The sequence below is a fragment of the Oncorhynchus clarkii genome, chromosome 32 (genome assembly GCF_045791955.1).
Source record: "Oncorhynchus clarkii lewisi isolate Uvic-CL-2024 chromosome 32, UVic_Ocla_1.0, whole genome shotgun sequence".
NCBI classification, from domain to species: domain Eukaryota; kingdom Metazoa; phylum Chordata; class Actinopteri; order Salmoniformes; family Salmonidae; genus Oncorhynchus; species Oncorhynchus clarkii.
The window spans coordinates 35,338,762-35,361,109 of NC_092178.1; the positions used below are offsets into that span (position 1 = coordinate 35,338,762).

A 22,348-nucleotide genomic window follows, 5' to 3' on the forward strand; every position below is an offset into this window, starting at 1 on the left:
AAAGGTGTCATCAAGGCAATGGGTGACTACTTTGAAGAATCTACATAAAATATACGTTGATTTGTCTAACACATTTTTGGTTACTACATTTCATAGTTTTGATGTCTTCACTATTATTCTACAATGTAGAAAATAGTCTAAATAAAGAAAAATACTTGAATGAGTAGGTCTCTCCAAACTTTTGTACACACATATAAATACATATACTGTACACACACACACACACACACACACACACACACACACACACACACACACACACACACACACACACACACACACACACACACACACACACACACACACACACACACACTTTAAAAATATATATATATTGTCCTTTATTACTACCACCACTGGAGTAAACTAGTGAACATCAACGCTTAGGCTTCTACTTCCAGCTTATTATTACGATATACATTTTATAGGCAGTCTATTTTACATTAGATCTATTTAGTTTTCTTTTACTCCTGCCCTTCCTCTAACCTCAACCTCTCCCTTCTATGTCTGATGTCCATCCAGTTCGATTTTTCTCATTTACCGTATCATATATTTACCATTTCAAACTGTCCTCTTTCACAAAAGTTCTGAACCTATATACATTTTACGGCACAGTATGTTTTACATTAGTTATATTGTTGTTATTAGTTGCTATTAGTCCCAACCTTCAGCTCCATTCAACCCCTGCCATCTAATCTCTTAACACCATCCATTTTGGATTTCTATTTGCTGTGCTGTGATGTTTCACAAAAGTTCTGAACCTTTCTATTCTTATCGTTTCTACAGATTGTGAATTGAAAATAAACATTTTAGCATTTAGTATTATTATATTATTGATTGACTGACTATGACTTTTCAGATCACCTTTGCTATCTGCACAGTTAGCTCCAGGTAAATATTGCAATTCTTCAGCCATTCCTGGACCTGCGACCAAAAACAAGCTACATGTAGACAGTACCGAAACAAATGATCTAATGATTCTGTCTCTTCACAGCCAAATCTGCAGAGCTGGGGAGGTTGTATCCCCCCATATAAATAACATTATATTGGTTGCAAGAATTTTGTATAAAAATTGAAATGGAAAAATCCTATTTTTTTCATCCTGGTGTCGTTTTGAGTATCAGTTCATAAACCATCTGCTATAGGAAGAGACTTGAGACGTACCGATTCCAACTATTTTGCAATCTATATGGCACAGCTGTCATTTTTTGGGGTCCTTAAATGAAACTGGTATACTTTTTTATTTATCACAATTTTCTTCAACCAATTATCTTTAATGCAGGGCCAACAGACAAGTCCATTACTTTTCCCCCCTTCCACTTTCCTCTTCCATTTTTGCGGTAATGCTGCAATTAGTTGGTTGTAATTTGGGGTAGAGCAGACATTTCCATATGTTTTTGTTAGCTGCACGTGTGACATAACTCCACCCTACAAATCAAAGGTCAAATTTCTGTAACTGAACATTTGGAACAGTGCTTATTTGCATATTTTTTTTCCCAAGAAGGTTTTATACATATACAGGGGTAATATATAAAATTAAGAGTTCAGTTCTTATAAATCCAATCCTGTATTGCTTATTCTAACTCCCTTCTGAAGAAAAGGAGAATCGGCATTATTAGCAAATCAACACTTTTCACTAGAACTAACATTTCACAAACCCTCCGACTATTTCTACCACATTGTTCCAAAACTGGGTTTCTAGCTTACTGGTCTGCTCTGCGCTCGTACATTAGAGCAGGGATAATCAACATGATTCCGCCGCGGGCCGATTTTTCCTTGAGCGGATGGTCGGGGGGCCCGGAACAGGCAGGGTCGGCAGGTAGCCTAGCGGTTAAGAGCGTTGGGCCAGTAATTGAAAGGTCACTGGTTTGAAACCCCCGAGCCGACTCGGTGAAACATCTGTTGGTGTGCCTCTGAGCAAGGCACTTAACATAAGAGCTTCTACTGAAATGTAAACATAGTTTAAAATATATATATATATATATATATATATATATATTTAATTGACCGCACAAAGCCAAAACAGATGTTTGACTAAAACATAATTTCAAACCTTGCTTACGTTTGTATATGATCACGTGTCTCTATTATACTTGGGAACAGATTTCTTAAATGAAGATAACACCAGGAAATCAGCTCCAAGTTTTTACAACCTATTATGCCCCACCCCCGCCCCTCAGAAAACTTGGGTGGCCAAACCAAACCACCCACGAGCCCGGGGGTCGCCAGTTGGAGTACCTTGCATTAGAAGAGAGGGGTTTGGGTTAAACGTTTCACTCACCAGGGTCCCCACTCCAGCTAAGAGAGCAGGGAGGAGCATCAGAGCAGGAGCATTAAGAACAAACTGCAATCAGCAGTCAGTAGGCAGAGACAGGGTTTAAATATCAAGCAAGGATCAATGCTGCATTACCGCACACTTTCGTTTTCTCTCTCATACAACCATGAACTCTTCCTTACACACACTTGCACATCCTATTCCTCCATCACACACACACACACACACACACACACACACACACACACACACACACACACACACACACACACACGCACACGCACACGCACACACACACGCACACACACACACATACACACTCCTAATCCCTCTGCCTCCCTATATGATGGATTGGTATCTCCACTCCGTCTCTCCTAACAGACAGACATACAGACAGAGAGAGAGGCATTCCAGATAACAGGCAGCCCACCAGCCAATGAGCAGCAAGCACAGCCATTCCATTCCCACCCAAAGGGAAGGGGTGCTGCAAGGGTTAATGCAGTTCATTTGGAGGCTACCACACAGCCAATAGCCCAAGTGTATTTGTACAGTAAGTATGAGTTATTAACTAAGACTGTATTTCTCTGCGATATTTCACAAAGACAATTCTCATTTAATCGTCTTGATTCATTGCATACAAATATGGTGCTTCCACTGAAGGTAAACGCCACAGGCTAAAACATCAGGATTGAGTAGGTGATTTACTGATAAGAGAACCAGGAAACAATCTATGCTCTATGCTGCACTAACAACATTACCTAAATGCTTACCACGGCAGCAGTGGCAAACTGATAGCCATAACGCTAGGACGACATAGCGAGCTGGTTATCTAATCCATTCTGCAGGGGAGGGATTCATGCAGTATGGATTCCTAGATTCCATTCCAAAGAGAGTTTCTCAATAGATCAGTGGGCTTATTGGATCTATGGATTCTCTCTAGTTCATTTGCCTCTAGGGCACGGTGGAGATAGTGAATGAATATAGATTCACTGTGCTGACGGAGGGAGTCTGGCTCTTTCTCTCAGCCTACACCCTATTAGGAGCAGTGATGGAGTGGGATGAGTGTGTGTGTGTGTTTGGTTTTAATTTACCTTGTGGGGACCAGAAGTCCTCATAAGGATAGTAATACAAGGAAAAGTGGGGACATTTTGCCAGTCCCCACAAGGAAAAAGGCTATTTTAGGCTTAGAATTAGAGTTAGTTTTAAGGGTTAGGGAAAATAGGATTTTTAATAGGAATCATATTGTTTGGTCCCCACGAGGATAGTAAAACTAATGTATGCGTGCGTGCGCATATGTGTGTGTGCGTGTGTATGTGTGTGCGTGCGTGTGCATGAGTGTGTGTTCAGCTACATGTTTATTTTCCTGCTAAGGGTGTGTGTGCTCGTGTGTGTGTGTGTAAAAGAGACAGGGTAGATCAAGAGAAAGGGAAGAACCGAGAGAGAGCAAGAGAGAACGAGAATAAGAGAACGGGTAAGAGAGAGAGGGAGAAATCTAAAAACAAAGAGACAGAGCAGGAAAGGGGGAAACCTAGTCAGTCCACCTGAATGTATTCAACTGAAATGTCTTCCGCATTTAACCCAACCCCACCTGAATCAGAGAGGGGGGGGGGGGGGGGGGGCTGCCTTAATCGACATCCACCGGGGAACGGGGGACGGGATGGGACAGGGGGTTAACTGCCTTGCTCAGGGGCAGAACGACAGGTTGTTTACCTTGTCAGCTCGGGGAGTCGATCCAGCAACCTTTCGGTTACTGGCCCACCCGCTCTAACCACTAGAGAGTGTGAAAGCGAGAGAACGGAAGGGGTGGGGGGGGTGCAGAGAGAGAGAGAGAGAGAGACTCATTCCCGACAAAAAGAGAGAGGAGCAAGCTCTGGTTACTGCAGCCCTGCCAGCCTGACTAAACTCAACCACTCTAGATAGCCTGGTGGATCTCAGGGGACAAGGGGTGACAACCAGGGGGAAGCTGGAACAGGGATGGGCAATCAGGCCAGGGTGTGGGGTAACCTGACCTGGGGTGTGAGAGTGGGATGTGAGGGGTGGGTGTAGGTCCAGAGACATGGCTATTGGGTGAAGGAGCAACAGTAGTAGTAATAGCAGTGGCTGCCAAGCTAGGTATAGTCCTCGGAATGGAGCTGTGTCTGGACTTTGCTAGGAAGTTGATAGTGGAAACCGCTTGTAATGTCGGGGTGTAGGGTCAGAGGGAAGGGCGTGTGGGGTGAAGGAGTAGAAGACACTGGCTGAAATAGGCTAGGTGATGTTGGCTGGGTGTAGTATGTAAAGGCACGTTTTCCAGATATGTAACTTTCATCCCCGTAGGATGATTTCTGTATTTTGAAAGTGACATATCTTGAACACTTCATTGCTGACAAGCAAAACATTTGGACGAATGAAACAAACACCAAAAGATCGTTTTTGGGTGGAACGTTCCTTTAAGAGCATTGTGCCAGTAACCGAAAGGTCACTGGTTCGAATCCCTGAGCTGACGAGGTGAAAAATCTGTCCATGTGCACTTGAGCAAGGCACTTAACCCGAATTGCTCCAGGGTTGCCGTCAATAATGGCTGATCCCTGGCCGTGATCTCACTGTCCGAGCGTGTCTCAGGGGGAAGTGGGATATGCCCAAAAACGATATTTCTAACTCACACGTGTGTATAACACACACCCACCTAATTATTGTTATTATTATTATTATTAATTGCGTCCCGAGAGCCCATATAACCTAGCATCAGTGTAGAATCTAAAGTAGACGGTCCCAGAGCGAGCAGCTGGAAGCTGCAGCCAGTCTCAAGTCTCATTCATCATCGGTGTGTAGTGGAGAGACAGGGGACTCACACCAAACCAGCATCAGCTAGCTCCCAGGCTATAATTAAACAGGAGTTGAACAGTAGAACTCATGACTCTACCCACACACTCAAACATACATACACTGACATCCCAACACACACCTACGCCCACACACACAGCACGCGCACACATGCATACTGACGCCACACGCACATTCCCACTCACCACATACGCTGCTGCTGCGGTCTATTATCTATCCTGTTGCTTAGTCACTTTACCCCTACATACAGTCGCCTCTGTAATTATTGGGACAGTAAAGCATGTGTTCTTCCTTTGGCGAGGTACTCCAGCACTTTGGATTTGAAGTGATACAATGACTGAGGTTAAAGTGCCAACTGTCAGCTTAAACTTGAGGGTATTTTCATCCATATCAGGTGAACCGTTTAGACATTACAGCACTTTTTGAGCATAGTCCCGCCCAATTTAACGGGACAAAAGTATTGGGACAAATTCCCTTATGTGTATTAAAGTAGTCAAGAGTTGAGTATTTTGTGCCATATTCCTAGCACGCAATGATTACATCAAGCTTGTGACTACAATCTTGGAGGCATTGTCTGTTTTGGTTGCGTTTCAGATTATGTTCTACCCATTAGAAATGAAATGGCAAATAATGTATTGTGTCATTTTGTAGTCACTTTTATTGTAAACAAGAATAGAATATACATTAATGTGGATGCTACCATGATTACAGATAGTCCTGAATGAACCGTCAATAATGAGTGAGAACGTTAGACGCACAAATATCATACCCCACCCAAAAATGCTAACCTCCCCTGTTATTATTTGATTGCCTCCCCTTTATGTCTGTTCCATCCCCGTGTCAGCATTGATGTCGTTATTTTGTCCCCTGTCCAGACGCCGTTCCTGTCTTGTTTCATGTCCGTTAATTATTACATTTTCTCCCTGTACCTGCTTCCTGTCTCCAGCGTCGATCCTCACACATTATTGACAACACAGTCAGGACTGAAATAATCATTTCAAATCCGAAAGTGCTGGAGTACAACAACACGCAATGTCTGGATTTGCGCCAGACATTACGTTTTCCTTGATGGCCAAAAGCTCAATTTTAGACTTATCTGATCAGAGTACCTTCTTTCATATGTTTGGGGAGTCTCCCACATGCCTTTTGGCGAACACCAAATCTGTTTGCTTATTTTTTTCTTTAAGCAATGGCTTTTTTCTGGCCACTCTTCCGTAAAGCCCAGCCCTGTGGAGTGTACAGCTTAAAGTGGTCCTATGAACAGATACTCCAATCTCTGCTGTGGAGCTTTGCAGCTCCTTCAGGGTTATATTTGGTCTCTTTGTTGCCTCTCTAATTAATGCCCTCCTTGCCTGGTCTGTGAGTGTTGGTGGGCGGCCTTCTCTTGGCAGGTTTATTGTGGTGCCATATTCTTTCCATTTTTGTATAATGGATTTAATGGTGCTCCGTGGGATGTTCAAAGTTTCTGATATTTTTTTAGAACCCAACCCTGATCTGTACTTCTCCACAACTTTCTCCCTGATCTGTTTGGAGAGCTCCTTGGTCTTCATGGTGCCGCTTGCTTGGTAGTGGCCATTGCTTAGTGGTGTTGCAGACTCTGGGGCCTTTCAGAACACACACATATATATATATATATATATATATATATATATATACACACACACACACTGAGATCATGTGACAGATCATGTGACTCTTAGATTGCACACAGGTGGACTTTATTTAACTAATGATGTGACTTCTGAAGGTAATTGGTTGCACCAGATCTTATTTAGGGGCTTCATAGCAAATACATATGCACACACCACTTTTCTGTTTTTTTTAAATATATATTTAGAAACAAGTTATTTTTTACATTTCACTTCACCAATTTGGACAATTTTGTGTATGTCCATTACATGATATCCAAAAATCCATTTAAATTACAGGTTGTAATTTAACAAAATAGGAAAAACGCCAAGGGGGTGAATACTTTTGCAACGCACTGTACACCACACAATACCACCACACCCTATCATATAAGACTTTTAATATACTGTAGGAGTATTTTTTTAATTGAGTGCAATTGTATCAAATGCTAAGAAGTGTAAGGGTACGTTATGCGGTTAATGTTGATCCTCCGGTGCCTCTGTTGCACATGTCATGTTGAGAAGATGCTAGCTAAATTAATCTGTTTGGATTATGCTAACCTGGTTGTCAGTCATCGGTCATTACGGTATGAGGTGAAAGCGGGGACTAAGTGAAAGTGGACTCCAACCAACCTCAAAAGGAGAGTGGTAAGGAGGATTATTCTGAATCATAAAGTGGAAAATCACATTAGAAAGTCAACTCAGTTGGGGTTAAATCCACCCCTTTCAAATCCCAATTTAACCTTAATACCAGACTGTGCATTAGTAAATAGCCTCTCAACCATGACCATATCTGTCTGTCAAAGACTCTAAGTTTTCTTCCTTTCCCTCATAGATGGTCAAAAAAACTACACATGAACATACCTTTACATGTACAGTATATTTAATACATTTATTCCAGACGCTTTGTCTTGACACTCCTGAAAGACTTGCAGAATTTGCTTTCACATGCCCCATTTCCCCCAATCCCTACCATCCATAAGCTCCGGATACCGAGTTGTGGGTTCACAAGGTCAAGTCGAGGCTATCAAATGGGTAAACAAGTGAATAACAGATAGAGGGAGGAGAGTCTTAGCAGCAGAAGGCAAGAGTCCCCCTCTCTCCTCTAGTCTCTCCCATATTGTCAAAGGCTTTCTGCTCCAGTTGGCTCGGACAAAAGCGAGTGAGGACGCCGGAGGCTTTTCCAGCTATGATCGCTGTGGTGCTGGCCAGGCTGGATAAAGGGCCCTATTAGGCTGGTGAATGGGCCCCCATTAAAGACATCCACACTAGTATATCTAGGGGCCCCGGCGTGGGCTGCTGTTAAGACAGCATGGGCCCCGGGGCCAAAAGGCTCCACATCAGGAACCTGAGAGGCACCTGACAACATGACAGGCTGGACACTCCCACTCAATATACACAGGTCTAAAGGAGAAGGACAGCTAAATGCAAAGAATGAGGGGGGTTTTCTTAAGACATAAACAATTGGCCAAGGAATGTGAGGCCCTAGAGCTAGTAAGAGCCTATGGCCCTAGAGCCTATGTTCTCAGTTATTAACTTTGAATTGTTCTGGTAAGTTAACAAAATATGCAAATGTAGGACCGCAAACTAGTCACAATTTCTTTGCCAAGCATAATTGATTCTGTTTAGCATTTCAAAAGAATGTGTTTACCGGTACAGTGTAGCCAGACAAAAACAGACAACCGTCTGAGATGGAACCAGACATAATAACACGCAACCACCTGGCACCACCACTGGGTGCTATGAGGTCAGCTTACAGATAGGGGGCAGTAGAGAGTTAGAGAGGTCATTGGTCCACTTTTCTTTTTAGCTGGATTAAACGAGACCCTGTTTGACTCAGATAAGGCAAGACCTTCCCAATCCCTCCTATAACCTTTGGTTGGTGTGTTTTATGCCAGCTTGTGAAAGGCAGGGTGTATGTGTGTTTGTGTGTGTGTGTGTGTGTGTGTGTGTGCGTGACTGTCCATGAGCGTGTGTCCATGCAAGCATGCATGAGTAAATGCATGAGTGTGGGAAGAGTGGGAAGTGTGGGCAGGATGTGTGTGCGTGTGCACTTATTTAACATTGCTGTTAAGTTTAATGTTTAAAAGAAGGAGGGGGCGGTCATTTAAAAAAGCATAACTCAAAAAGAGGGAGTAGGGCGATAGGAAGAAATACTTGCAGTATAAGTAGTGCAAGAGGAAGACCGGAAGACGAAGTAAAGAGGGAGAGAGAATGGAGTGCAGGAGAGAGAGAGACTGGAAAATGGAAAAAGGAAGGAGAGAGAGGGAAAGAGGGGTGGAGGTTGAGAACAAAGTGAGAGAGACAGAGGGAGAACGACGGGAGTGTGGGAGATGGAGAGAAGAACTGGGAGAAGAAAAGAGAAGGATAATGGAAGAAAGAGGTTGAGAACAAAGTGAGAGAGACAGAGGGAGAGCGATGGGAGTGTGGGAGAGGGAGAGAAGAACTGGGAGAAGAAAAGAGAAGGAGAATGGAAGAAAGAGGTTGAGAACAAAGTGAGAGAGACAGAGGGAGAGCGACGGGAGTGTGGGAGAGGGAGAGAAGAACTGGGAGAAGAAAAGAGAAGGAGAATGGAAGAAAGAGGTTGAGAACAAAGTGAGAGAGACAGAGGGAGAGCGATGGGAGTGTGGGAGAGGGAGAGAAGAACTGGGAGAAGAAAAGAGAAGGAGAACGGAAGAAAGAGGTTGAGAACTTGAAGGCGTTGTCTCGCTTCTATTTTTTGGGGAACAGAGACACAAACAGAGGAGTTTGTTCTGGACAGGAACACGAGCAGCACAGACCGCATGCTCTCCAGGGGTACAATTTCACAGCCCCTAATTACAGTGGGGTGTAGGATTTCTTATTGGGGCCTGCCAACATCCCAACACACACATTATTATACATGTCACACACACACACGTAGACATAAAGGCATGCACTCAAACATTCCCACACAAACACATCCACCCGCTCAAAAAACAAAACACCCATACACACATGCATGCAAGTACACACCGATGGTCAAACTGCGGGAACACTAGCTATAACTACAGTACAACTACAGTACAACTACAGTACAACTCAGGTCATGAAGCCATGTAACAGACAGGACCATGGATAGTGTCAGATCATTTATAGAAAAACAACAACAATTTCAGATATATCATTCCTATAATGCAACATGCATGTAATACTGATGTGGTCCTTTACTGTACTGTATATTCATGTATCTATTGTATATTACTGTATATTCTGCTGTATAGGGAACAGTGGTATTTTTATCACTCTACTCTACTCTCTCCCTGAGTTCTTTCTGGGTCATGAATAATGGCCTATGCTGTGATACCGTCTTCCACATGGCAAGGCCGTCGCCATGGGAACAACCATTTAAGCTGCTGAATGGAGAGGTACATCATTTTGCCATTACACCCCCTCCCTCCCTCCCTCCCTCGCACCCCCTTACCCCTGCCTGCCCCCACCCCTGATACTTATACCTCACCCTTAGCGCTTCAACTATAACTAAAGCAACTCTGCAAAGTGTTCTACTAGTGTGCGTGTGTGTGTGTGTGTGTGTGTGTGTGCATGCACGCATCTATGTGTGTGTCTCCTGAAACTCCCTGCTCCATTCCCACTCCTCTCTTTTCACACACTCCCTCATTTACATTCACTGTACAATGCAGGTTTTTCTTTCCTTTCTCACGGAATCCTCCAAAGTGAGAAAGAAGGGAAACTAGGCCAATAGGCTGCGGTAAAGCCTCTCCCTTGCCTGAAGTATCCCCCTCTCTCCCTCCTTCTTTCTCTCCCTCTTGGCCTCTCTTTCTTTCTGGGTCCTTTCCCTGCCTGAAGTCCTACCTTCTTTCTCCCCTTCCTACCTTTTCTTCTCCTTCTCTTTCCTGCTGTCCTGCCTCTCTCCCTTCCTCCCCCTCTCCGTTACTCCCTCTCTATCTAACCCCCATGTCTCGCCTTTCCTGCAGTCCCATTCATCCCCCTCTCCATCATGCCTCTCGTGATCTTTCCCTCTCTCTGTCTATTTTTCTCTCTCCCCATGACTTAATTTATGCCCCGCCCCCCACCCTTTCCAGTCCCGGGTCCTCCCGGGTTAATCTGTAAGTGGACCAGATGCAAGTGCTCATTAACCTGGTACAACCTGCTAAGAGGCTGCAACCTGCCTGCCTGCCTGAGCCCACAGCCAAGGAAGATAGGAGAAACAGAGAAGGAAAGGCGTGAGAGGGGGGGGGGGGCAGAAAGAAAAAGACAGGTAGAGAGAGAGAGAGAGAGAGAGAGAGAGAGAAGAAAAGGAGTGAGAATAGAGAGTGAGAAAGGGAGTGAGAAAAGGGAGAGATGGAGAAAGAGAGAGAGAGAGAGAGAGAGAGAGAGAGAGAGAGAGAGAGAGAGAGAGAGAGAGAGAGAGAGAGAGAGAGGAAAACCTGGCTCCCTGTAGAGGAAAGTACTGCACAACAGCAGAACCTGAGACGGAGCTGCATTTCCTGCCAAAATGTCAAAAATATAAAACAATTAGAGAGTGTCATTTCCCAAATTTGAAACCCTTATTCAAGGTTTCAAAGACCTCTCTGGTGAGGATAGGCTACCCGTTCTGTTGGGGGAGGACGCAGAGAGCTGTGGGTTGGCAGCACACTACATTGCTGCCTGCCATAAGATGAGGGACAGTGTCTGACAGACCAATCAACCTGCACATGTCCTCTACTGTATACTTATTGTTATTGTTGAATGTATGGCTCTTTTGACACTTGGTTATTGTTGTCCCGTTGACAATTTGATTCTCATTTGTATTTATTTTTTATATTGTAAATATCCAAAATAAGCTTTGGCAATATGTACATTGTTACGTCATGACAATAAAGCGAATTGAATTAATTGAGAGAGAGAGAGAGAGAGAGAGAGAGAGCGAGAGAAGAAAAGGAGTAAGAATAGAGAGAGAGACAGAGCGAGAGAGAGAGAGAGAAGAATAAGTAGTGAGAAGAGAGAGAGAGAAGAAAAGGAGTGAGAATAGGGAGAGATAGAGAGAGAGAAGAAAAGGAGTGAGAATAGGGAGAGAGAGAGAGAAGAAAAGGAGTGAGAATAGGGAGAGAGAGAGAGGGGGGAAAATGAGTGAGAATAGAGAGAGGAAAAGGAGTGAGAATAGAGAGAGAGAGAGAGAGAGAGAGAGAGAGAGAGAGAGAGAGGGAGGAAAATGAGTGAGAATAGAGAGAGATAGATAGAGAGAGAGAGAGAGAGAGAGAGAGAAAAGGAGTGAGAATAGAGAGAGAGAGAGAGAGGAAAAGGAGTGAGAATAGAGAGAGAGAGAGAGAGAGAGAGAGAGGAAAAGGAGTGAGAATAGAGAGAGATAGAGAGAGAGAGGAAAAGGAGTGAGAATAGAGAGAGATGAGAGAGAGAGAAAGAGAGAGAGAGAAAAAGGAGTGAGAATAGAGAGAGAGAGAGTGAGACACAGAGAGAGAGAAAGAGAGAGAGGAAAAGGAGTGAGAATATAGAGAGAGAGAGAGAGAGAGAGGAAAAGGAGTGAGAATAGAGAGAGAGAGAGAGAGAGAGAATAGAGAGAGAGAATATATATAGAGAGAGAGAGAGAGAGAGGGAGTGAGAAGAGAGAGAGAGAGAGAGAGAGAGAGAGAGAGAGAGAGAGAGAGAGAGAGAGAGAGAGAGAGAGAGAGAGAGAGAGGAAAAGGAGTCCTTCAGCTTCATGGGACGTTTATATTGTCACGCTTTCATTTCATTCATTCCGACTCCATTTCCATGCATGGTTCTCATGTTATCCCCGAAAAGCCCCCACACTCTTCGGGATATGAGCGCCAGGGAGAGGACAACGTAATACCCACCCCCCACCCTCCGCCTCCAACATCCCCCCGCACCCCTTCACACCTCACTCCGAGGCCCCCCGTGCGTACCTCATTTCCAACTCCGAGGGAGAGAAAGAGCGCTACACACATTCTAGTGTTTTTCTTACACACTGCTGCTGTCTCTCGCCCCCCTACCCTCACCTAACCCCCACTCCATGCACCCCTCACCATATCCAAATGTAACCCACCATCATATAACATAAGCTCTCGACACCCTTCTCCCCAACCCCCCCCCCCCCCGAGCAGACCGTTGGTTATGTGTGGAATAAATGAGCTCATTCATACAGTCGAGTGGGACTCCACTCCGTCCCCTTTCCCTCACCACCGGCCCAATGTAAACAACCCAGAAAGGTAGCTATGTCCCGGACTGATTATGACTGTTATTACTGGGTAAGAGAGGGCCCTCCACTCACTCTCTCTATACCTAACCCCTCCACCTCCCTCTCTCTCTCTATCCCTCATTCTAGGAGTATCTGACCTGGACCAGATCACTGGTGTACTTGGGTGGAAGCTACATGTAGAGATAGCCTCCCCCTATTCTTACCCTATTAGTGGCTGTTGTTATTCACGTCAACTTTCCCTCTTTTCAAGCTGACTTTTCCCCACCGTGACGCCTCTCCTCTATTCACGGATGAACCCACCTCTCCGCTTTCAGACCCTTTTTCAAAATGTTGAGCACATACCCCAACCGTCTGTCGGCCTTCGGACGTCGGCTTGTTTCAAGGGGGCGTAGACTCAACGCCAAGACCTTACACAGCCAGGACCACACTCTGTACTGTAACTCTAACACACGACCGACGGTCAATACTCTTAACGAGATAACTGGAATGGTAACTGTAAACGACAGAGAAAATAACCAGAAGGAGACCGCAATTTAGATGAGAGGGAGAAAATCAAACTCATAAAAGCCCAACATCTAAGGGACCCAATAAAACGCCCGGCACGATTAAAAAAAAACAAAGCAATAAAATAACAAGTGTATTCCTGATGAAACAGAACACAAGTTATGACACAACCTCACAATAATAGCCCTCCCTAAGGGGAGAATCCGAACTTCCACTTAAGTAGAATCTTCACTTAGTCATGCATTGACGTCGGTGAGAGACTAAGGGACTGTAAGTTGTTTATAATGAGGGTTACCTGGAGAAAATCTGATCTCTCTGAAACAAAAATGGATGGCCCTCCTTTCAGTAAAAATGTATTTTTACCCAAACCTCCCTGATCAACAAAAAAACAAGTAATCATCCCCTGTACCCCAAATAATAATTCTAACATAAAGCGGAGAGCAGAGAAGATGCCTACTGTTTACCCTCACCCCTAGGACAGACCAGAGCCTTAGATATGCCATTTTAGAAACGGTTCGTTTTGTAAGCATTACATGGCAAAGTAGCCATAAAGTTGTGGATTTGAAGACCACCGGCGGATAAGGGGGGATTATAAACGCATTTCATGTCATTCGACGTCATTTTACATGACTGGAGACGAGCAGAATATTTTTTTCATACCACACGAGACCATGACAATGAATGAGCGCATGCTGCAACACCGGGAGACGTTTTGATTTCTATACAGGCTGTTGTTAAAAAAAGAGGACCGTCTTAAGTTTGGAACAGTGCTGACGTTGTCCATCAACTCAACAACAACAACAAAAACAACCAGTTACAACTGAAGTATCTGATCATTAATGAATTCAAGAAAAAGCTCTTCATTGCTTAACACAGCAGCCACATATCATCAGGTAGGCCTATATGCACTTGTAAAAACAACTTTAAAAAGTTTTAATTCGTAACATATATGAATGGGTGATGGACATCCACAAATGAATACATAACCATACATATCATTCTAAATGGAGTGTCTCGGATTTATTTACAGGACAATACGAACTGCTCTGAGACCAGGTTGGGAACCATACGTGACCACCGCTGTCCTTTCTGAACCACGATTCGAAGGACGGTCAAATCGCTCAAAATAACCCCCATCAAGATGTCGCCTACATCTAATAGTCCTTCTCATCACCTATTATTACAAATAGAGGATTATGACTTCTCACAATGGGGCTCGTTTAGTAAAGTTGCATAGCAGGGCTATAATGTGTTACACCAAAAACACCTTCTCACTCAGTCATCTCTTATCTGAAGCTGAATAGTCAAATGTTTTCCTCGTGCGGACAAAACCTCCACAGTGCATGCCGCAGGCGATGCTTTGATTGAAACAAAACAGGCCTACAGGAAATTATAATCATTTGTTAACAACCATCTGCTTTAATTCGCTAGGCAAAGCAGTTATTCAATGAGATCTGAATGCATATTTCCATGAAACTGATTGAGATCAAATGATTGGCATGCAGTTTCAATGGTAAAATGTGAAGAACTATCATTCACGATTGACAGTGGTAATTTGAAACGAGGTATAACTAACTTTGAGGGTATTAAACGTTGTTTGAGGGTATTAAAAATAGAACATGTTCTTTAGGCAAGATGTGTGGCCATATAGGCAGACTGCAATAGGCGGATGCATTTTGTGCAAATATTCTACAATGATATTCAATCTGTCGGCTATAGGTTGTCGCGCAGCCTCAATGTCAGAGACAAACCGAAGATATCCCATATGCATCGGAGTCACTGCATTTTACAGCTTGTTTCTAAGCATAAAGCATTGAGGACTAAAGCGTCGTTACAGATTATTTAATATAAATCAGGTCCATTTCATTGATATTAAAATCAATTATATCAGTAGCAAGCTTTGGACCACAGGAAGAGTAGGACCTAAGGAACGCCTATCCACTGCAGTGTAGCCTAGATTCATATTTTGAATGTATTTTGAATATATTTAACCTTTATTTAACTAGGCATATACACCATCCCAGCAGCGCAAACACTCGGGAAGGAAGTACATTTTCTTCGAAATATAACTTTGCCCTGTGCTTCTCCGAGCATGCTCTTCCTATAACCTAGGCCCCTCAAACTCAACTCTGGACCTTGAAGCCAGTTCCACTGAGTGTTTTCATTGTTCCCCTCTAAATCGGGGGACTGATTTAGACCTGCGACTCCAGGTGGTTGCAAATCATTATCAGGTAGAACAGAAAACCAGCAGGTTCTGGACCTCGTAGGGTAAGATTTGAATACCCCTGGCATAGGCCTATAACACGTGTCAAACTCCTTCCACGGTGGCCTGAGTGTCTGCGGTTTTTCGCTCCTGCCTTTTACGTGATTGATGAATTAAGGTCACTAATTAGGCAGGAACTCCCCACACTGGTTGTCTAGGGCTTATTTGATAGGAGAAAACCCAAACATGCAGACACTAGATCCTTCATGGAGTGAGTTTGACACCCCTGGCCTATACTACGGGCTATGGATAGGCGCACTGAATAATACACGCCCAGCAGAGAGAATCAGGGATGAGAGGCATTATCGGGCACACATGAGATACTATAATAAGCAACGCAGTCTCAAACCCTGAGCAACATTTCATTTATTACGAATGACATCCCCCTCCGCTGGACAAAAAAAAAACAAATACTAAACCCTCCCCCTGAACGAAAGTAAAGTTTTTGTACTATCTTGTACATTTGGATCTGAATTGGAAGTTACGATTCACCGTTCTGCCCCTTAGGAACCTAACTTACCTCTCATACTCTAGGTTGTCATGGTCACAGCGGGCGTCTTTGTGTTTCTCCCAGTCCTTCCCGTGACGGCATGTGGTGAGGGACACGATGTCCTTCCCGTTATGGATGTGATGCAGGGCGTTACGGGTGTCCGACCCGATGCCCGTTAGATACCGCTTCCCTTTGAACATCAACAGGTACTTCCTGCGCGGTGGGACCGTGTTTCGCACCAACCAGCCCCTCTCGCCCCCCTTCTGGGGGTGCTCCTTGGAGAAGAGGGGGATGGAGACGTCGAACCCGGGCCGAAAGTGTTCCGTGTTGAGGCTGGCTTTAGCCAGGATGGCCTGACCGATGTTGAAGCCCAGGTCCTCGGTGTAGTTGGGCCAGGTGCCCGAGTACAGATTAAAGATAAGGTGGTTCCGTCCCTCGTTCCAGAGCGGGTAACCCTTGATACGATCGTCCAAGTTGGGCACGAACTGCCCCGAGAGCTGGTCACGGTCCAGAGTGTCAATCCCCAAAACGAAGAGACATGCCTCGCGAGGGTCCGTGGTGTAGTACCGCGACTCGCCTATAGACGTCAGTATCTTACGATAGCTCTCCGACCCGCGCTCACCCTTCTCCGACGGGTAGACGTACACTCGAAACCCGTCCCGCCCTCTACGCCGACATCTCGTAAAGTCGAAGCAGGTCTCCATTCGGCAGCGACTGTCTTTATAGATGCCCGTCCAGGCTTGGTGACGCTGGCGGGGGGACTCGGCAGAACCAGGCCCCGTCTGGAGTTCCTCCAGCTGGGCATAGCCCGGAAGGAGTACCCTGTCAGTCCAGGTGGGCCAGGGGCGCACCACATCGCCCCTCTGCTGCCCCAGCAGCTTGAGGAGACGGACCTGGACCCCACCGCCCCAGTAGAAGAGCAGCAGCCAGCAGCAAGCACACAGCCCCAGCAGGACATACTTCTTACGCGCCTGCATGGAGCCCAATGTCTCTCGTTCTCTTCCTCTATCGCTGTCGCTCTCTTTTTTCCCCCTCTCTCTGCCTCTCAGCTCCAAGCCTCACAAAGGTGGGTGAGTTGTTTCGAAGGTCTAACAAGGAGGGTCCAATATAGAACAGTTTGGTAACTTGGACATCATTTCTTCCAAGTCTGGTCCAGTCCAGTTTAAGCCCATTGAGGATAAATAAATGGATTTTGACTCCACTCTCTTCGGTTTCGCTCTCTCGTCTCTCTCTCTCAGAATTGGGTGCTGTTAGCCTGTCTCTTGCTAGACAGTCTCTGTGGCGCGTGTGTGCATTTCCTGCGCTGCCCGATGCTGAGGATGATGAAGGGCGATGTCTCCTCTCTCTCAAGCCCTCCTCGCCGCCTCATGGCGCCCGCTGTCTCCCGGGTCTCTCCTGGGGACGTAAACAAACGAGATCACAGCTCAGTACACAACTGGAGGAGCACTTAACAGCACAGATGCAGCACTAGGTACATTAACAAGTCAAGGAACACTGTCTCAAATGATTCAGCAGCAAACCATTATGTAAAGCACACAACACACCCTTATACCAACCTACAGATATACTGTATAAACCAAAACATACACTATCAGCATGAAGCGTGTACAGACTCAGCAATAAATTAGCCCAACGGAGGGTAATTTCATACACATGACAGTGCAGTTGGACTACTTTAGGCTATAAAACCCTCTTAAGTTGAACTGAACTGATCAAATCTTTATGTAGAACTCTCTTGAAGATTAAAGCTAGTCTCCTCAAACACAGAGCTCGCTCAGTTCAGTTCACATAGCTGACAGCTCCGATGACGCACACATAACAAGAGACTCTCAAAGTTTAAATATACCCCCACTATCTCTGTATTTGAAAATGGTCAAAGTAGTTTTAATGTTTGGTCTGGTTACGCTATTGACGTCCAGTCCTGGAACCGTGTCGTCGTGGTTTTCGTATGCCGAACATGAAGCAGCCGGCTCTGATATCATCATGCACTTCAAGCTCCAGTTGAACAGCATCAGATACAGTTGAGATGCAGTGGAGGGGGAAATGGGGAGCCGTTTAGCCACTGAAATGGAGATGTGTAAAATAAGGGAAAATAGAGCCGCTTTATGGCGGGGTAACGTCCGTTAATCTTGGGGTGTGGAGACAGTTTTTTGTTGTTGTTATATTTGAAAACATCATGCAACGGTTTTCAACACGGTATGTTTGCCCAAGCACCCCCCATAACTCCCGCGCGTGTGTGTGTGTGTGTGTGTGTGTGTGTGTGTGTGTGTGTGTGTGTGTGTGTGTGTGTGTGTGTGTGTGTGTGTGTGTGTGTGTGTGTGTGTGTGTGTGTGTGTGTGTGTGTGTGTGTGTGTGTGTGTGTGGAAAACCTCACAGAGCAGGCCAGTGTTTCTACTGCCAGCTGCCACACAAAGGCAGCTTTCAGGTCTCACCTGCTCTCCCTCACTTTCTCTTTTCATCCCTCTCTTTACCTCCCTCCCTCCCTCTCTTCTACCTCTCCCTCACATTCCTCTACCTTCTCCATCCATGCGGAATTGAAGGCCACCCTGCCTGTTCTTCCTGTTATCACCTGTATGATTGGATCCTGATATTGATCAACAATGCATTGTCTCATTAGGCCAGTGTATTGTCATACTATACATAACGTCCTTTGAATGTAAATTGAAAGACTACTATAAAACATTCATTTCCGACTCATTGTGTCTGTGTATGTTTAAATACAACCATGTGTACGTATGGTACTTGAGTGTGTATGCAGTTGCTTACGACTATGTGTCTGTATGCAGGCATCTTGTGACTATATGTGTGTGTAAAAATGTGTCCATGTATGTGTGTGCTTGTGTGTAAGTGAGTGCACATCAGGTAGTGTCAGATAGTGAGCTCACTGAGAGCCTTAGAGATTCTGGGTGTTGGTTTTTGGCTCAGCCAAGCTCCTCTCCCACAAAACAGTGGCAAGCAGACAAAGTTGTAAGGACACTACGGATCCCACCACGTAGTCCTCATCAATAATTTACCCGCTCCTTTAGTTAACATATTGATTTTCCTTTCTGAATTTCTTTTTGCTTTATATCCCCTGCCTTTCCTGCTGAAGTGAAACTCAATCTACCTCAGGATACTCTCACACAGCTGAGACAAATATCCAATCTGACAGAAAAAGCCAACCTGAGGCAAGGGTTGGAACAGGCACAGGGAAGTGAAGAATAACAGGATTTTTTGAGGAACGAAAACAGGAAGAGGGAACGAAAGTGATCTCTAATGTTCCGGAACAGAAACGTTATTCTGAAATCTTGAGAACCGGGTGAAAATGTACTTTTAATTAGTTTTTTTTTAAAGGCCTCCCGAGTGACGCAGCAGTCTAAGGCACTGCATCGCAGGTGTCACTACAGACCTGGGTTCGATCCTGGGCTGTGTCACAAACAGGCCATGACCGAGAATCCCATAGGGTGGCACACAATTGGCCCAGCGTTGTCCGGGTGGGTTTGGCCGGGGGGGGGGGGGGGGGGGGGGCTTTATTTGGCTCATCGTGCTCCAGCAACTCCTTGTGGCAGGCTGGGCACCCGCAGGCTGACTGCGGTCGTCAGATGAATGGTGTTTCCTCCGACACATTGTTGCGGCTGGGATTTAAGAAGCGCAGTTTGGCGGTTCATGTTTCGGAGGACGCATGACTCGACCTTCGCCTCTCCCAAGCCTGTTGGGGAGTTGCAGCGATGACACGAGATCGCAATTGGTTATCACAGAATTTGGGAGCAAAAGAGGGTAAAATACCAACAACAAATTACAAATAATTAAAATTAACATAATTTTTGGGTTCCAGAAATATGGGGGTTCTGCTCGGAACGGAACGATTGGAAAATCATTTTGGTTCCACCCTGACCTGAGCACTATAATGTCTCTAATGATTTGTGGTTTAGGGTGATTGGCAATGATTATGGGAGATATGATAATGATCCTTGATATGATGGTGACATGATGGTAATCACAAGGATAGGTTCTCACATTCTTCTCCAACTAATAAAAAGATACAGTATATCCTAAAACAAAAGACACCAAAAGAAAACTCCCACACTGCCACCACACAATGTCAACTATCCCCATCTGTATATATCAGTCATCCCCGTAACCAACTGTCACCATTACTCAAGGCAACAATAGAACCCAAAACTCGATCCTGTTTATTGTACTGTGCAAATGAAAACAGCAGTGTAGCAATACACGGCATTAACCATAGTAACACAGAAAACCCATTAGCGCTGGGAACGCTAGCTAATAAATGTAAGCCAATACAAAACTAGAGCACGTTTGGACTTGGCTTAGTCAGTAACAACGCAAATGCACAAACACAGACAGACAGAGTCCTAATCAAAAGTTGAGCACACCTACTCATTCAAGGGTTTTCCTTAACTTTTACTATTTTCTATGTTGTAGAATAGTAGTGAAGACATCAAAACTATGAAATAACACATATGGAATTATGTAGTAATCAAAAAAGTGTTAAACAAATCAAAATGTACTTTATATTTGAGATTTTTCAAAGTAGCCACCCTTTGCCTTGACAGCTTTGCACACTCTTGGCATTCTCTCAACCAGCTTCACCTGGAATGCTTTTCCAAAACTTTTGAAGGAGTTCCCACATATTCTGAGCACTTGTTGGCTGCATTTCCTTCACCCAACACATCCCAAACCATTTCATTTAGCTTAAAGTTGGGTGATTGTGGAGGCCAGGTCATCTGATGCAGCACTTCATCACTCTTCTTCTTGGTCAAATAGCCCTTATACAGCCTGGAGGTGTGTGGGGTCATTGTCCTGTTGAAAAACAAATGATAGTCCCACTAAGCGCAAACCAGATGGCATGGCGTATCGCTGCAGAATTCTGTGGTAGCCATAATGGTTAAGTGTGCCTTGAATTCTCAATAAATCATAGACAGTGACAAAAAAATACTCTCATGTCAAAGTGGAAGAAATATTGGAACATTTATTTTGATAAATTATGAAAAATGAAACACTAATATATCTTGATTAAATAAGTATTCAACCCCGAGTCAATACATGTTAGACACACCTTTGGCAGCGATTACAGCTGTGAGTGTTTTGGGGTATGTCTCTAAAAGCTTTGCACACCTGGATTGTATAATATTTGCCCATTATTCTTTTAAAAATACTGTCAAATTGGTTGTTGATCATTGCTAGACAGCCATTTAAGTCTTGTCATAGATTTTAAGCCAAATTATTCTCCCAATGTATGTTGGAAAGCAGACTAAACCAGAATTTCCTATACGATTTTGCCTGCGCTTAGTTGTATTCCATTTATTTTTATCCAAATCGACTCCCCTGGTCCTTGCCAATGACAAGCATACCCATAACATGATGCAGCCTCCACGATACTTGAAAATATGAAGTGTGGTACTCAGTGATGTGTTGTGCTGGATTTAACCCAAACATAATGCTTTGTATTCAGGACAAAAAGTTTCTTTCTTTGCCACATTTTTTTGCAGTATTACTTAATTAAGTGCCTTGTTGCAAACAGGATGAATGTTTTGGAATATTTTATTCTGCACAAGCTTCCTTTTCACTCTGTCAATTAGGTTAGTATTGTGGAGTAACTACAATGTTGTTGTTGTTGTTTTCTATCACAGCCATTAAACTCTGTAACTGTTTTGAAATCACCATTGGTGATGGTGAAATCCCGGAGCGGTTTTCTTCCTCTCCGGCAACTGAGTTAGGAAGGACACATGTATCTTTGTAGTGACTGGGTGTATTGATACACCATCCAAAGCATAATTAATAAATATTCAGGGTCTGTTTTTTTCTCCTTTTTACACTACTAATCGGTGCCCTTCGTTGCTGGACATTGGAAAACCCACTGGTCTTTGTGGTTAAAGCTCTGCTTAAAATTCCTTACTTGATTGAGGGACCTTACAGATGTGTGGGGCACAGAGATGGGGTAGTCATTATAAAATAAATAAATAAAATAATGTTATTGAACACAGAATCCATACAACTTATTTTGTGATTTGTTAAGCACATTTTTACTCCTGAACTTATGTAGGCTTGCCATAATAAAGTGGTTGAATACTTATTGACTCAAGACATTTCAGCTTTTCTTTTTTTATTAATTTGTAAAAAAAATAAAAAAATAAAAAAATCCACTTTGACATTATGGGGTATTGTGTCCTTTTCAAATGTGGCACAATAA

At 44.2% G+C, this 22,348-nt stretch overlaps 1 protein-coding gene across 6 annotated transcripts in view; it reads right to left on the minus strand.

Moving 5' to 3' along the window:
- The window catches only part of LOC139392465 (exostosin-1c), a 97,863-nt gene that overhangs the window by 63,876 nt on the left and 11,639 nt on the right, over positions 1 to 22,348 (minus strand). For 4 of the 6 annotated variants that reach the window (XM_071140478.1, XM_071140474.1, XM_071140477.1 and 1 more), the window contains exon 2: positions 16,186 to 17,550. In XM_071140478.1, coding sequence (XP_070996579.1) covers positions 16,186 to 17,132 — 947 coding nt within the window. In that variant the 5' untranslated portion in view covers positions 17,133 to 17,550. Of the gene's footprint in view, positions 1 to 16,185; positions 17,791 to 18,068; positions 18,129 to 22,348 lie in introns of those variants that run through there. The other 2 variants (XM_071140475.1, XM_071140476.1) reach the window with 2 other exon arrangements.